The 15913-nt window shown below is 45.3% G+C and overlaps 2 protein-coding genes across 2 annotated transcripts in view; one reads left to right on the top strand and one right to left on the bottom strand.

Moving 5' to 3' along the window:
- Smr (nuclear receptor corepressor smrter) overlaps nucleotides 1-15913 on the top strand; it is a 62389-nt gene that overhangs the window by 25655 nt on the left and 20821 nt on the right. The window contains exons 2-5 of the mRNA XM_089473780.1: nucleotides 564-1890; nucleotides 3045-5022; nucleotides 5093-5543; nucleotides 6676-7094. Of these exons, the coding sequence (XP_089329906.1) occupies nucleotides 564-1890; nucleotides 3045-5022; nucleotides 5093-5543; nucleotides 6676-7094 (4175 nt within the window). The remainder of the gene's footprint in view (nucleotides 1-563; nucleotides 1891-3044; nucleotides 5023-5092; nucleotides 5544-6675; nucleotides 7095-15913) is intronic.
- Nucleotides 8248-11457, bottom strand: LOC149268082 (uncharacterized). Its single transcript, XM_089473790.1, has 2 exons — nucleotides 10745-11457; nucleotides 8248-10642 (listed from the first exon to the last, which is right to left on the bottom strand). Exons 1-2 carry the CDS (start codon nucleotides 11263-11265, stop codon nucleotides 9010-9012), a joined length of 2154 nt encoding a protein of 717 aa, XP_089329916.1. The 5' UTR covers nucleotides 11266-11457; the 3' UTR covers nucleotides 8248-9009.

Below are 15913 nucleotides of genomic sequence, written 5' to 3'. Positions count from 1 at the left end.
TTGGCATTGGCTTCATTGCAGCTGAACTAATCCAGTTCATATCTAGCTAAATTAATAACTTGAACTTGTTCATTAGGGAAATATCGATATTGCGCTGAACATGAATCGATATTGATCGATATTTATGAAGTGAACTGTACGAATAGATATAGTTTGAATATAATGATAAACGAATGAATAAATGAAGGAATAAATGAGTGAATGAATGACTGAATGAATAAATCAATGAATGAATGAACTGTAAATATAAAAATAGATGCAATTTAATTAATGAGTGGGTTAATGAATTAATGGAGAGTCAAGCAATCCAAGTTGCATAGTTTTTTCATTAGCTGCACATATATCGTCAAATATATCGTTATAAATATCGCAAACGTACATTAGGTTCTATAATATAAATATAGAGTGAAATGAATGACTGAATGAATAGTTTATCGGTCCGAGTTGCAAAGGTTGTTAGCTTGATTAATAGCTATATATCGTCAGATATATCGTAAGATATATCGCATACCTACACACAAATCTAATAATCTGTTGTTCTTTCTCCCCCACTGGTCGTACAGGACAATGGAGCAGCAGCCGTATGTCAAGAGCCTCGGACACTTGCAATCCCATCAGCAACAGCAGCAGCAGCACCAGCAACAGCAACAACAACAGCAGCAGCAGCAGCAGCAGCAAATGCATCACCACCACCACCAGCAGCAGCACCATCAACAGCATCAGCAACAACAACAACAGCAGCAGCAGCAGCAACAGCAGCAGCAACAGCAGCAGCAACAGCAACAGCAGCAACAGCAGCAGCAGCAGCAGTCGTCGAGGTCGGCAGCTAGTCCGCTGTCGCCTCCGCGTCCTGGACCGGGCAGCGCGGCGGCAGCAGCTGCGGCGAATAGCTACGCCAAGTTTGCGGATGCGCCGCAACATTTTATACAGCCACCGGCGTACAGCATTGGGATTGCGCCGGTGGCCAACTATCATCGGGAGAGTCCATATATGCGGATACCTCAGCTGCAGGCGTCGGTGCCGGAGATTCAGCGGGCGGCGCGTGCAGCGACGGTGGCCGCCGCCGCTGCTGCCGTTGGCGGTGGCAAAGGCGGCCCGGGCAGCAGCAGCGGCGGCGGCGGCGGCAGCATTGGCGTTGTCGCCTCAACCGCCGGCCCAGGCAGTAGCAGCGGCGGCGGCGTCCTCCAAGTGGCCGGCAGCATGGCACCGCCAGGCGCCCAGCCCGGCGGCGTTCTCGTCATGGAGGCCATGTCGCATTACCAGTCGCTGCATTACAACAACGAATACCTGACCAATGCCGCAGCCTTGGCAGCGGCTGGACAGCGCCAGCAGCAACAGCAGCAGCAGCAGCAACAACAGCAGCAACATCCGTCGCTGTCTGAGCCGCCGGGCAGCGTGGGTCAGCCCTATAAGAAGCAGCGCCTGAGCGACGCCAATGTCAGCAACATGAATCACCTGCCACACCAGCAACAGCAGCAGCAGCAGCAGCAGCAACGCTCCTCGCCAGCTCAGCAACACAACAGTAGGCAGAGCAATCATGAGGCGGAGCAGTCGCGGCGCGTGTTGCACATGCCCGATGGCTCAGTGCTGACGCCGCTGGCCATGCAGCAGCTCAAGATGGAATCGCTGCCACAGCTGCAGCAGCAGCTGCAACAGCTGACGTCGCAGGTGCATGCGGCACGTGGCATGGTGCCGCCGCCAACGGTGTCAGCATCCAATGCGCAGCTGATCAGCTTCTCCACCAGCAGCAGCAACAGCAGCAGCAACAACAATAACAACAGCAGCAGCAGCAGCAACAGCAGCAGCAGCGCCCAAGCTTCAGTAGCAGCAGCTGCAGCAGCGGCGGCAGCAGCAGCCGCAGCAAGTAGCACAGAAGCATACCATCCACAGGTGACGAATCGTTGAGATTGAAGCCAGTGAATGACATTAGCTGAACAATAGATTAATCATCGAATTAAGATTAAGCAAAGGAGCAGCTTGAGAAATTCAATCTATAACAGATAAGACGAACCTTTCATATTGAGAGTATATACAAATAGGGTCACTTCTCATCCTTTTCATGGAATAAAGATTCAGCAAGGATGGAAATCCATAAACTTTGTGAGAAATTTGAGCAAATCTACATCAGAGAAGATCTATCTATCTCTAATAGAGAGAATATACACAAATGGAGTTACTTCTTTATCTAGAGTCACTTCTAACTTAACTACGATATAAGACTAAGCAAAAGAGATGCACATCCATTCATTTTTGTGAAAAACTAGAGAAATTCTATCTATAACAAAGAATAATAATAATGTCAGTTCTCATCCTTATCATGGAATTAACATTAAGATAGATGGTTCTTAGAAATCCATTCATTTTTATGAGTGATATGAGCAAATCTATATTACAGAAGATTTATATCTAATAGAGAAGACATACACAACTAGAGTTACTGCTATAGCTAGAGAAGATCTATTTTTAATCGAGAGGATATACACAATTAGAGTAACTCTTCATCTTAATTGTAGAATGTGTAATGTGTTCTTTTGTATTCCAGCAATTAAAGCTTCAAATACGACCTAAAGATCTATATAAAGCAATATCGCTTATTAGACAATGATTATAGTTATGTCAAGTAGCTCTATAGGGGATGTATCTAGCTTTGATGTGTTTGATAAAAGCTTTAATGTGCTTTTTCAGATCTTCAATGTGCTTTCTGAAAGCTTTACTTTACTTGAGTTGCTCAATTGTAGTACAAAATATACTGATTCAATGAGCTATCTGAGATATAATTAGCTTTTGCCAACAATTTCATTGCTATGTGAAGGCTTTAATGTGCTTTCGAAATTCGTTTTTCACCCTCATTCTAATGAAAGCTCGTCTTCAATTTGTTTAAAAAGCTTAAGATTGAATAGGGGATATCTTATTTAACAGAAAAGAAAATGATAGCAATGATATCGATAAACATCGATAATTTAATCGAATCGCGTTCAGCTAATGTCACTGCACCCCAATTTTCTGAGATGTTTGCCTATTAATTCTCTCATTACCTACGGCAGGTGGAGGCCATTTCACCAACGCTGCCCAGCGACAATGCGGAGGAGCGTGGACGCAGCAGCAGCACAGGCGGCGCCAGCAGCAGCAGCAACATTAACAGCAGCAGCAGCAGCAGCAGCAACAATGCCAATAATAACAGCAGCAACAGCAGCAGCAGCAACAACAACAGCGCCAAGGAGGATCTGCTATTGCAAATCCAGCGCGTTGACAATGAAATCGAGTATGCCGAAACGGCAATGGTAACGCTGCGCAAGAAGGAGAAGGCGCTGCTGGACGAGGCGGCGGCGGCGGCGGCGACGGTTAAGCAGCAGAAGGCGGCCGCCGAGCAGGCGGCAGCTGAGAGCGGCAATGAGCGGTATATGGAGCTGGGCTGGCGCACGCAGCTGCTGGCCCAGCGCGTATACGAGGCGAACCGCAAGACGGCCGCCGCACAACATTCCGCGGTGAGCGAGGCGGGCGGCGTGAAGAGCATGACACGCCCCTGGCTGCCGCTGTACAATCAGCCGCTGGACGTGGAGGCGCTGTCGCAGCTGATCAAACGGCATCAGACATTGGTGCGGGCGCCGCTGCTCGTGCACATACGCAAGATGAAGGCCGACCGCTGGGAGTACAACCAGGGCCTGGTGGAGAAGTATGCCAAGGATCAGGCCGACTGGCAGCGCCGCTGCGAACGGGCCGAGGGCAGCGCGAAGCGCAAGGCGCGCGAGGCCAAGAATCGCGAGTTCTTCGAGAAGGTGTTCACGGAGCTGCGCAAGCAGCGCGAGGACAAGGAGCGCTTCAATCGTGTCGGCTCGCGCATCAAGTCCGAGGCGGACCTCGAGGAGATCATGGACGGGCTGCAGGAGCAGGCACTCGAGGACAAGAAGATGCGCTCCTATGCCGTGATACCGCCCCTGATGCACGATGCCCGGCAGCGTCGCTGCGCCTACCACAACGAGAACGGGCGCATCGAGAACATGATTGTCGTCCATGAGGAGCGCAAGGCACTCAATCTGTGGACGGCCGGCGAGAAGGAGACGTTCAAGGAGAAGTATCTGCAGCATCCGAAGAACTTTGGCATGATCGCCGCCAGCCTCGATCGCAAGTCGCCGCAGGATTGCGTACGCTATTACTACCTCAGCAAGAAGACGGAGAACTACAAGCAGCTGCTGCGCAAATCCCGCCAACGCACACGCAGCAGCCGGAATCCGGCCAAGGCGCAGGCCCAGCTGCCGCAGTGCATCATCGATTCGCTGACCACGGGCGTCACGACGCGCCTGCAGCGCGAACAGCAACAAAAGTCCGGCAATCGCTCCAGCGCCGTGGCGGAACGCGAACGGGCCGAGCGTGCCGCCGAACGGGAACGCGTCGCCGAGAAGGCAGCCGCTGATGCCGCCAAGGCGGCCGAGTGTGCCGCCGAGAAGGCGAGTGCCGTTAGCAAAGCTGCCGAAGCGGCGGCGGGCAGCGAAAAGGTGGCCAAAAATGCAGCAGCCGCCGCAGCAGCAGCAGCAGCGACGGCAGCGTCAGCGTCAGCAGCAACAACAACAACTGCGGACAAAGCGGATGCAGGCAAGACGCAAGCTGGAGCGAATAAGAATGCAACAGCAGCAGCAGCAGCAGCAGCAGCTAAAACGGAGATCTCAACGGGTAGCAGCAGCGACGCCAAAGCCAAAACCGCTGAGGAGGAAGCGCCAGCAACAGCAACAGCAGCAGGAGCAGCAGCAGCAACAGGAACAACAGCAGCAGCAGCAGCAGCAGCAACAGGAGCAACGGCAACAACAGCCGCAACAAGTGCGTCGGCAAATGTTGCTGGCGAGGCAGCTGCAGCAACTGCTGCTGGTGCGACTGTTGCTGCCATTGCGATTGCTGCTGCGCTCACGTCCAAGGCATCCAAGTCCCAGCCAGGCGATGGCAAGGCAGTGAAGGCAGCGGAGCAGCCGGTCGAGACGGATGAGCAGCTGGCCGGCAAGAGCAAAGCAACGGCAGCCGATGGCTACAGTGGTAAGTGGCTACAGTGGAAGTGGATTTCAACCCCTGCCGAGACTCGCTAATTTTGAATTTCTCCTTGCAGCAACTGGTGCGACATCTGGCAATGCGACGGCAACGGCAACGGCAACGCCAGCGGTTAGCGTGGCCATCAATGGCTTTAAGCCTGGCTATCAGAGCGTCGTCATGGCCAACGTGAAGGCGCCCGCGCCCCCCGCTGGCATCGATGATGCTGCAACGGGCGCTGCTGCAACGGCAGCCGCTGCAACCTCGACAAATGCAACTGGCGATAAAATCGTAAAGACGACGTCGACTGCAGCGACAGCAGCAGCAGCAGCAGCAGCATCGGCAGCATCAGCATCAGCGGCTGCTGCTGGCTTTGCTGTGCCCAATGCGGCAGCTGGAGCCACGGAGCCGGTGAGCGGCGTGCAAACGCTTACCACGGCCACCACGGCCGGCAACTATTTGGGCCAGAAGCTGAAGGCGGCCCAAGTGGAGGGACTTGGTGCCGGCAATGAGCTGCATGCCGACGTTAGGTGAGTTATCGATCGGGCAGGGATCGAATTGCTATCGATTACATTGCAAAAATGTGACATGTGGTTAGGCCTTAGTGTGTGAAAGTAAAGATATCGATACAGCATTGATCAAATATAGTCAATAAATATATCGATAAGTTGATACTAGCTTATAAATAGAAATTTTTGAGTGTAAGTAAAGCTATTGAGGCAAGCCATGCATATTGATCGAATGCAATATCGTTAGTCAATCAGAATAATTGTTGAGAAATATATCGATAACATGATACTGGCATTTAAATACACTTGTTTGAACGAAAGTAAAGCTAATATCGATAATTTGATATTGTCTTTTATATAGAAATGTTTGAGAGAAAATAAAATTTATTGAGACAAAATCAATGATTTTAATCAAACACCTATCGATAGCAGAGTGCAGTATCAGACAAAGACAGACAGGTTAACTGTTGACAAATATATCGATAGGTTGGTACGGGCTTACAAATAAAACCATTTAATAGAAAGTAAAGTTACTGATTCAAATTAATGATATTGATCAAATACTTTTTGATAGCAGAGTTCTATCAGTCGATAAATAAGATCAAAGCTACTAAATCGAAAAGAGTTAGAGAAAGTTAAATTATCGATAGGAAATTATGTTATTCACAAAACACTTATCGATAAGAGAGTAATGGTTCTAAATACATTGAACATATTATAATTGATGCTAAATAGATGAGGAGTTAGAACATGTAAAGTTATCGATACGAACTAATAATATTGATAAAATGCTTATTAATAGGAAGCTATTAGCTGTCGATATATAGCCAGATAAGAGATCGATAAATAAATTAAATTTATAAATAAAATATAAATCCTTTAAAGTAAGAGAAAGTAATACTATCGAATATCGAATAAGTACAATGCCAATAAAACAGTAATCGTTAAAGGAATGATAGCTATCGATGAGCTATTAATGATGCAATGTATCGTTGGATTGGTATATTGAACAATGCAATGTAGCGTTGGATTGGTATATTGAACAGATAGAAAACGATTAGCTATCCTGCTCGGCTATATCTATGAATGATCGCATCGCATATGTAATTTCTTGATTCGATATTAATGAAATTTCTTTTCGTATCTCCCACAGCGATGCCAAGAAGAAACGCTTTGAGCTGGCGCCTGGCGAGTCCAACGTTAACAACAATAATAACAACAACAACAACAATAACAGTAGCAACAACAACAACAGCAACATCAAACTGAACGCCAGCGATGCGTCCAATCAAATCTCGTCCATTGGCAAAGGCGCCGGCTCCGGCTTGGCGCCCGCCTCCTCGTCCTCATCCTCGTCGTCGTCGACCTCATCGACGATGTTCATTAGCGCCGCATCGCTGATATCGACAGCATCGTCGCCGTTGACGACGGCAACGGGAACCGCAACCGGAACCGGAACTGGAACTGGAGCCGGAACGAGGCCAGCGACAACGTCAACATCTACGCCAATGGTCACAGATCGAGCGGGCAATTTGTTGAACACCTCCGAGGTTCTGGCATTGGATGCCAAAGGTAAGTGCCAAAAGTTTTGTTTAACTAGTTTAGGCCGAGCTTTATATAGCCAAAAGTTCGAACGGATCTGGAAATTTTCCCATGTAACATATCAATGTTCTATAGAATTCTACAGATCCAACTTCAGAGTCTCAGATTTACACCCAAAAAGCTCTCTTAGCTTATACCGAAAGCTTTGGGAAATGTGCATTGACTTACAAAGCTTTAAAGCTTTCAGATATTTAAAGTCTTTGGCATTCTTCAGCTGAGCTGCAGTGAAGTTGTAAACATTTTGAGCTGTCGGTCCTTTAGAGCTTTAAAGCGTTTTAGTTCATCCATTTACTATTGCAGCTAAAGCTCGAAGCTTAAAGCGTCTCCTGTTCAAGCTCTGGTTGCAGTTATTTGCAAGTTTTCTCATGGCTTAGCCCATATATAGCTTTAAAGCTTGTTAGAGCCCTTACAGTTGTACTTTAAGCTTTCTGATTTTACAGAGCTTATAGAGCTTTACCTGTTTTTCTTTTAACGGCTGCAGCTGCAATTGAACTGGATTTGCTGCTGGACTTTCGTCCTACGTCCTTTGTGGCTCATCAAAAATGCATTTCGCGCTTTCCCAATTATCGTGCTCTCTGCCCTTTGTGTGGAATCTGAATATGAAGTGTTTACCCCAGCTCGCGTTCGTCCTTCGTCCTCCTTCGTCCTCCTGCTGCTGTTCTCTTTTGTTTGACTTCTTTCGACTGTCCCCGATGAATAGTTGATGCATCTGCATACGCCTCAAGTCCAACTGCTGCTGAGCTCAGCTCAGCTCAGCCTGTGGATGCTTGATTGGTGCCTGCCACGTTCTCGCCATGGTCCAAGTGGGTGGTGCGTGGGTGTGAGCCCTGAGGAGTGGGCTGTTGGAGTATGGGAGTGGGATGGGTCTCTAGCCATCTGTCCGTCTGTCATTCAGCGCGACGCGTTGCGGTTTGCTTCCAGCTATAGCTCGACCGATTTACCTCCTCTTCCTCTCATCTCTTCCCCTCACCTCATACAGCCTCACTCTTCCTCTCTCTCTCTCTCTTTCTTTTCATCTCTCTCCTTCCGCTGCCTCCACATGACCGTTTGTTGTCTGTCATCTCCCTGGCGAGTTAATTAAACGCAATTAAATTAAAATTTTTGTAAATTTCTTTTTTATTATGCAAGTGATTTAATTTAATTATTAAATTGCCGCAACGTTTGTTTGCGTTAACCGACGCCATCTTTGCCACAAAAGAGCGAGAAGCGAGAAGCAAGTAGCACGAGGCATGCTGAAGGGTTGCGGCATGCCCGAGGGGTGCTCACATTCAGGGAAGGAGACGACGCGTTCGAACTGTGTTCAACTTTCAATTAATCGAAACTGATCTCAGAGTCAAATGTTCGTTAATCAGTTTGATTGACAGCAATCGATTCGTCTCATCGATAAGTATTACCGATAGCTAATACATATTTTTGTGTATAGTAGTAGAAAATTGATTTGATTATAGGAAATCACAATTGTTGCGCTCGATACCAGGGTCGATCGATAATTGCACTTATCGATAACAATGCAAATGTTATAGTGGTTGTTTTCTACAGTTATATCGTCAATACAATTGATTTGTTGCAAATATGTTGCATTAGCTTCAACTTTGATATATTATCGATAAATTGTTCTATCGATAACACTGATAGTTGTTTCGATTCTTAGTAAAAGTGTTGAAAGCACTAAATATTTATGGACTACACTTGATATGGTGTTCGTTTACTATTTATCGACATGCCATTGAATCAGTTATCGATTGTTCACAATTTTCTTTTGTATATTTAACTTTTATTTATTCAAACTTTAGAGCAATTCACAAAAAAAAAAATTGTATGTGCGTGTGTGTCTGTGTGTGCGCGTGCTAAATTCGATAATTTATCGATATGCGTTTTGATTAGATTAGTTCGTTGCCTCCAAGGAGCTGGCAACTGTTGTTGCTTCACGTTTGGTGTTGCCGCTGCTGTTGCTGCTGCTGCTGTTGCTGTTGCTGCTAGTCAAATTGTTGTTGTTGTTGGTGTTGCTGCTATTATTATTGTTGTTGTTGTTGCTGCTGCTGTTGTTGTTCTCGAGCTCATCGGCATGGCACAGCTTGCGATGCTTGTGCACAAAATAATAGCTCGGGAACTTGCTGCCGCACGTCTTGCACGGATAATACTGCACATTCATGTCCAGGGGACGCACCTCGCGGCGCAGCAGCGCTGCTGCAGCCAGATTGCCATCAACAACTGTTGCAGCCGCTGCAGCTGTAGCTGTGGGTGTTGCTGCCGCTGCCGCTGCTGCTGTAGCAGTTGTTGTTGCTGCTGTTAGGCAAAGCAATTCGTTGCCGCTGCCGCTGTCCGGCGTCTCCGCTAGCTTCTTGTCCAAGCTGAGCGGATTCAAGTGGCGCTTGGCATGCTTCTGATAGCAATATTGCGACTTGAATGTGTGTTTGCAGTAGACGCAGACGAACAACTCTGCATGCGTTTGCTTGCGCTGATTAGTGGCAGCAGCAGTTGCTGTTGCAGTTGCTGTGGCAGTTGCTGTTGCTGCGGCAGTTGCTGCTGCTGTTGCATCGCTGCTGTTCTCGTTCTCCTCCTGCTGCTGCTGTCGCTGCTGGCTGCTAATGGCGCGCGCCATTTGCTGATGAAACGAGTAGCTGACGCTCTGCTGCGTCCGCTGCTGCTCGCCCGCCACGAAGCTGCTGTCCGGCTTGTGGCCGTACGCCGTATTCAGTATGCGCCGAAAGCGCACGGGCCCATCGCAGCTGGCCACATCGATGATGAACTTTGATGCTTGTGTTGCTGTCTCCAGCTGCACCGATGCAGGCAACGTTGCCTTGGCTACCGGCAATCGACTGTTGTTGTTGCTGTTGCTGTTGCTGCTGCTGCTGCTGTTGTTGCAGTTGCTGCTGCGTTTGCTTTGACTTTTGCGCGAGTTGTTGCTGCTGTTGTTGTTGCCGCGTCGCTGCTTGTGCGCGCCCGTTGTAACAGCAATTGTTGCTTCTGCTGCAGCTGCTGTTGGTGGCGGCGGTGGTGACGCCGGCGTCGGCGTTGCCGTTGGCGTCGGCGTCGGCTGCTTTGTTCTGGTATCGACACGCTCGATGTTCAGGCTGCTGGCCGCGCTGCTGCTAGCCAGGCTGCTCACCACCGACACGTTGCAGTCCTCCGTGTCGAGCTCATTGTCGGTGGCCGTGTTGCTGTCGATGAACACTTCGACATCCTCCTCCTCCTCCTCGTCGGGCTGCTGCAGCGTCAAGGGCTCAGCTGGCTGCAGCTGCAGCTGCATTTGTTCCGCCTCCACCGGCTGCTGCAAGTAGCTGGCTGCGGCAGCAATTGTTGGCGCTGGTGCTGGCGGCGGCGGCGGTGGTGGCGGCAATGCTGGCGCCGGCAAGAATCCGAAATTCGGCAGAGTCGCTTTGCTGGCAATGGGTCGTATGATCTTGGAGGCGCCACCGCCGGCAGCAGCAGCTGAGGCAGCAGCCAGCTGCAGCTGATGCGGATTGGCCGGGCTGCCGCTGAGGTAGCCCTCCGTTTGGGCGCGTGCCAAGAACGAACTGAGTGGTGCAAAAGCAGAAAGTGGAGCGATCAAAAAACAAAAGTAAATAAATAAAACAAGACTGCAAAGCAAAGTGGGATGAGTCGATGCGAATGCCTACCGACAGATCTCCAGGGCGCGCGGCATGTGCAGCACGTGCGTGGCCAGCAGCACGGCGAATATGTTGTCCACGTTGAGGTCCAAGTAGCCCGTGTACATGTAGGTGAGCAGCGGGGCGAACTGCTCGGCCGTCACGTTGCTCAAGTAGAGCAGCAATTCGCCTCCTGCTGCGGCAGCGGCAACGGCTGCTGCTGCTGCTGCCGCCGCAGCAGCAACAGTTGCCGCCGTATTGGCATTGGCTGTGGCCGCTGCCGCGGCAGCTGCTGCCGCCGTTGCCGTTGCCTCGTCCATGCGAATGGCCGAGCGCAAGTAGCCGCTGTGCATGCCCAGGACGAGGGCGTGCGCCACGAAGCGGACGCTGTTTGGCGCCGGACCCACTTCCAGGATAACATCCGGCGGTGTGGACATGACGCCGCCAACACCAACCATGGACATGTTGTTGCTGGCAGGAGCCGGCAGGCGACTGCTGCTGCTGCTGGCATTGCTGCCGTTGCTGCTGCCAGTTAACCAATTTGTAAACATGAAAAAAAAAAAACAAAAAAACAAAAAAAACGAGAGGAGAAATCAACAAACAACAAACGCGACGAGTTGCGATGTTCAAGAGTTTGTGTTGTTGTTGTTGTTGCTGTTGCTGTCTTGTTTGAATGAGAAACAAAAATAATTGTAGCTGCGATCCGTCACGTGTGCAGCACAAATGCGAACTGATGAACGCCTCGTGTTGCATGGCGTATTTTATAGCCAGCACGAGAAGGCAGACACTCACACACACACACACACACACACAGATAGCCAGCTAGCGTCAGCTGTGTGAGTCCTTCGGCTGCTGCGTTATTCGGCTTTGGCTCTCGACTTCGGCTGTTTGACGATTTGTTGTTGCTCCTGTTGCTGTTGTTGTTGTTGCTGTTGCTGTTGCTGCTAGCGTTTTGTTTGTTGTCGGCTAGGTCTGTTTAATTGGTTGTTGCTGTTGCTGTTGCAGCATATTTTACAAATTCATAATCAAAATTAAGATGCGAACTAAATGAGTTGCTCACTTTGTGGCAAGTGTTAAATGGTTAACTCAATAAATTAAATAAATCAAAATAACATAAATAAATAGAAAGCAAATATAAATCAAATGTAAATAAATCAAAAATATGCATTTGTTTATATATTTTTAAATAAATGAAAATAATACAATAAATGTAAAATAACTATAAAAATATAAATAAATAAAAAATACAATGAATGTACTTACATAAATTAAATTAAATACATACATAATTAAAATAAATATAAATATATTTAAAAAAAATAAAAATAATACTATAAAGAGAAAAAAGTCTATAATGTAAATTAATAAAAAAAATAATAATACAATAAATTTGCAATAAATAAAAAATTAATAAATTAAAATTAATATACATATAAACAATACGAATACATATAAACAAGAAATCTTTTAATATTTTGTGATATATATTTATTCTCATTAAACAATTGCAAAAGTTTCAGAATTGGCATAAAAAGTGTTGCCTACTTATGAGCGTTGTCCAAGGCAAACCTTTTCAGATGCTAATTTGAATCCATTTCAAGCATTTCAATAGAGCCATTTCTTGGCGTAAGGTGGCGCTGCAGTGCTCTATAGAGATATTCCATATAAAAAGGCCGACACAACCAATTGATGCAGCTTTATCGAGCTGTTGACCAAATTCTTAAGGCCTATGACAATAATGAGTATTGTAACGCCTTCTATCTGGACATCTGGGAGGCGTTTGATAGAGTGTGGCCTAGCGATATCCTATTGAAAATCAAACAAGCCTGTGCCATATTTCGGATTGTTCAGGTCGTACCTCAAGACGATTCGCGGCTTCCATACGGCGCTATCTACTCGGCATGATGTGGCAGCTGGGGTCCTTGGTCCCCTGCTGTACAGCCACGACCGCAGCCTGTTTATAGCCTGTATGGACCATCATATGGTAATGAGGTGACAATTTATAAGCAAATCAATTCGCCACTATGGAAGTACGGGTGTCAAATTTGGGACATGAAACTGTCCATGGTCTTTAACGAAACTAACCAGCCCTCGAGTCAGTACCATGACAGGTTGGAACGGCACAGAAATCGGCTGGAGGTCACTAGAAAACGAGCTCCTAGGAGGTTGAACCGAAGGCAACCAAGGGACCTAATTCTCCGATCTCCTTTTATGATGGTCAAAATAATTAGACTATAAGCTCACAAAGGGGTTGCTGGAGTATTTCGTATCACTTCAATAAACATTATTAAATTAAGCAACCTTCAGTTAGATAACATTTTAAAAATCACATAAGAATGCAAAAATTTCATTCTCATTACATTGAATATAGGAAATCAAGGTTTGATAACTAGGTTTCCAACAACTAAATCAGAAGTCTGTGCTGAAATATCTTGAATCTCTTATGTAGTTGCCTTAGAATAAACATAAACTGTTCTTAGTCAAAAGTTAGGAGCGAAACCCCAACAGTTTCTTTTAAGCAACTTGAGTTAAACATAAATTAAATAAATACCTTCGTTAAAACTTTGTTAGATAACAAACACTAAGTATATGTGATGGGAGGTAAACGAGCTATGGAGAGAAACTAGCTGTTAGATTTGAAGTCACGGCCCAGTCCTGTACTGCTTGAGCTTGGAGTCTTCTCCTAGCTCTAGCAGATCTTTGGGCTGCTGTGACTAAAAGGCCCGTCAAGTCAAGTCTCTCGCGGCCAAATACATACATTTCCATATGTGTTAGCTCGTCTTGGCTTGGGAACATTTGGTTGGCAAGGCATTCTGCACTTGTCTCATGGTCTCATTTGATTCTTGATGTCCTTTATGCATTAGCAGATCACAAAGAAAGAAAAGAAATGTTGTAAACCGCGCACCTTTTGCTTCACTTCGCTTCGTTTCGCTTCGCTTTGCTCTGTTCTGCTTTGAGCTTCAGCTTTATTCACATTTCCTCAATTTTTTGAAACTGTTCGAAAATCGTCCGTTTGCCTTTTGGCTTTGCGTCAATCCATTGCCACGCCCAGTCAAGCGTGTACGTACGCCCCTTTTGGCCTGGTCAGGTCTATGGCGCCTCAATCGACTTAATTGATTTGTGGGCATAACCAATACATATTTACATACGATACAGCTAATGCGTGTGTGTGCGTATGTGTGTTGATTTTGTGTGCAAGTGTGTGGACGTTGTGGGCGTATGTGTGTGGGTGGGTGTGTGGCTACTTGCTTGCTTTATCTAGCTGTGTGCGTTTGGCTATTAGCTTACTATTTAGAGATACTCTAAACAGGACATCAAGTCCTTAGCATTGACATATCGCTTTGGGATTTTAGTTATATATAAAGTATACACATAGATCTGAACATTTATTCTGTACGAGTTTGTTCACAATTGATTCACTTGATTATTTCAATATTTAAATGTATTGCTTAAGGATTTACTATATATATACAATATAATACTATATATAATATCTCTCTCTACTAGATCTGAGTTCCTTTTGGAACTAGTTCTAGAACATAATTATTTATATATTTTTACATATTACTTCAGGCTTTTCTCCATATATTTAGTATATACATGTAAATCATTGCTATATCTAATAGATCTGAATTCCTTTTGGAACTAGTTCTAGAACAGAATTATTCATATATTTTTACATATATACTGCATTATATATATTTATTATATACAGCTGCGAAAAATAAAATAGCACCACTTGCAAATGCAAACTTTAAGAAGTTCTCCTAGGTGCATTTATCAATGTATTGATCTAATTTTTGCTTGTAGATAAGCAGCAAGCAATTAATGATCGCAACAAACAAGAATTATCACAAAAATATTAATCGTTTTTTTATAATTCAAAAAAATCTCCAAAAAGTCGAAAAAACACCGAAAAAAATAATAGCACCACTCAGCCTTTTTGAGTGAAAATCTATATTTTTCGCAGATTTGAATATCTTCAAAAGCACTAATTGATGAGATTTGTTGGTTATATATCTATTTTGATTAAAAAATTTTCAGAATTTGTGAAAATTTTCAAAAAAAATGGGTCGTGAAGAGCATTACACCACCGAACAACCCAATCTCATCAAAAAGTTGATTTCGGCTCAAAATTTTCACAGGAAAGTTGGTCATTTGATGGGTTGTTCAAATAAAATGATCCACAATGCATTATTCCATAAAAAAAATTGATGAAAAGCGCAGATTGCGCTGAGTTCTGACCCAAAATCATGTCACTCGTCTCATTTACGAGAGTAAAAGGATCCTTTTAAGCCGGCTACTCAACTGAAAAAGGACCTAAACATATCAGCAATGGACCAAACAGTATGGAAATATTTAAGACATCACGATTTGAACACTTTCCGTTCAAGAAAAGTACCATATTTGAATATAAAACACATTTCCAAACGGATGCCGTTTGCAAAAAATCAGTCTCATACTAATACACTTGATCCTCCATGTTTAAGGGTTTTTTTTGTATATCTAGGACCGAATTCTAAGTTCTGTGGATGTCTCACGTAGGACCGCGATCCTTTTCCACTAAAAATTAGCATCTTACTTTCATTATTCAAAAGTATGTTTCTCCATTCCTGCGTAGACCAATTTTTGTGTTTCCCTTGCAAACGCCATCCGTTTGGAAATGTGTTTTATATTCAAATATGGTACTTTTCTTGAACGGAAAGTGTTCAAATCGTGATGTCTTAAATATTTCCATACTGTTTGGTCCATTGCTGATATGTTTAGGTCCTTTTTCAGTTGAGTAGCCGGCTTAAAAGGATCCTTTTACTCTCGTAAATGAGACGAGTGACATGATTTTGGGTCAGAACTCAGCGCAATCTGCGCTTTTCATCAATTTTTTTTATGGAATAATGCATTGTGGATCATTTTATTTGAACAACCCATCAAATGACCAACTTTCCTGTGAAAATTTTGAGCCGAAATCAACTTTTTGATGAGATTGGGTTGTTCGGTGGTGTAATGCTCTTCACGACCCATTTTTTTTGAAAATTTTCACAAATTCTGAAAATTTTTTAATCAAAATAGATATATAACCAACAAATCTCATCAATTAGTGCTTTTGAAGATATTCAAATCTGCGAAAAATATAGATTTTCACTCAAAAAGGCTGAGTGGTGCTATTATTTTTTTCGGTGTTTTTTCGACTTTTTGGAGATT

Source organism: Drosophila arizonae, chromosome X, assembly GCF_054131065.1.
Source record: "Drosophila arizonae isolate 15081-1271.41 chromosome X, UAZ_ARI_1.0, whole genome shotgun sequence".
Taxonomy (NCBI): Eukaryota; Metazoa; Arthropoda; class Insecta; order Diptera; family Drosophilidae; genus Drosophila; species Drosophila arizonae.
Note: the sequence above shows the minus strand (reverse complement) of the source record. Positions and strands in the feature narration are given on the sequence as shown.

Coding starts and splice junctions, on each gene's coding strand:
- LOC149268082 (XM_089473790.1), bottom strand. CDS start 11,265: ATGTTTACAAATTGGTTAACTGGCAGCAGCAACGGCAGCAATGCCAGC. Junction 10,643..10,744: donor CGCGCCCTGGAGATCTGTCG/GTAGGCATTCGC, acceptor TGCACCACTCAG/TTCGTTCTTGGCACGCGCCC.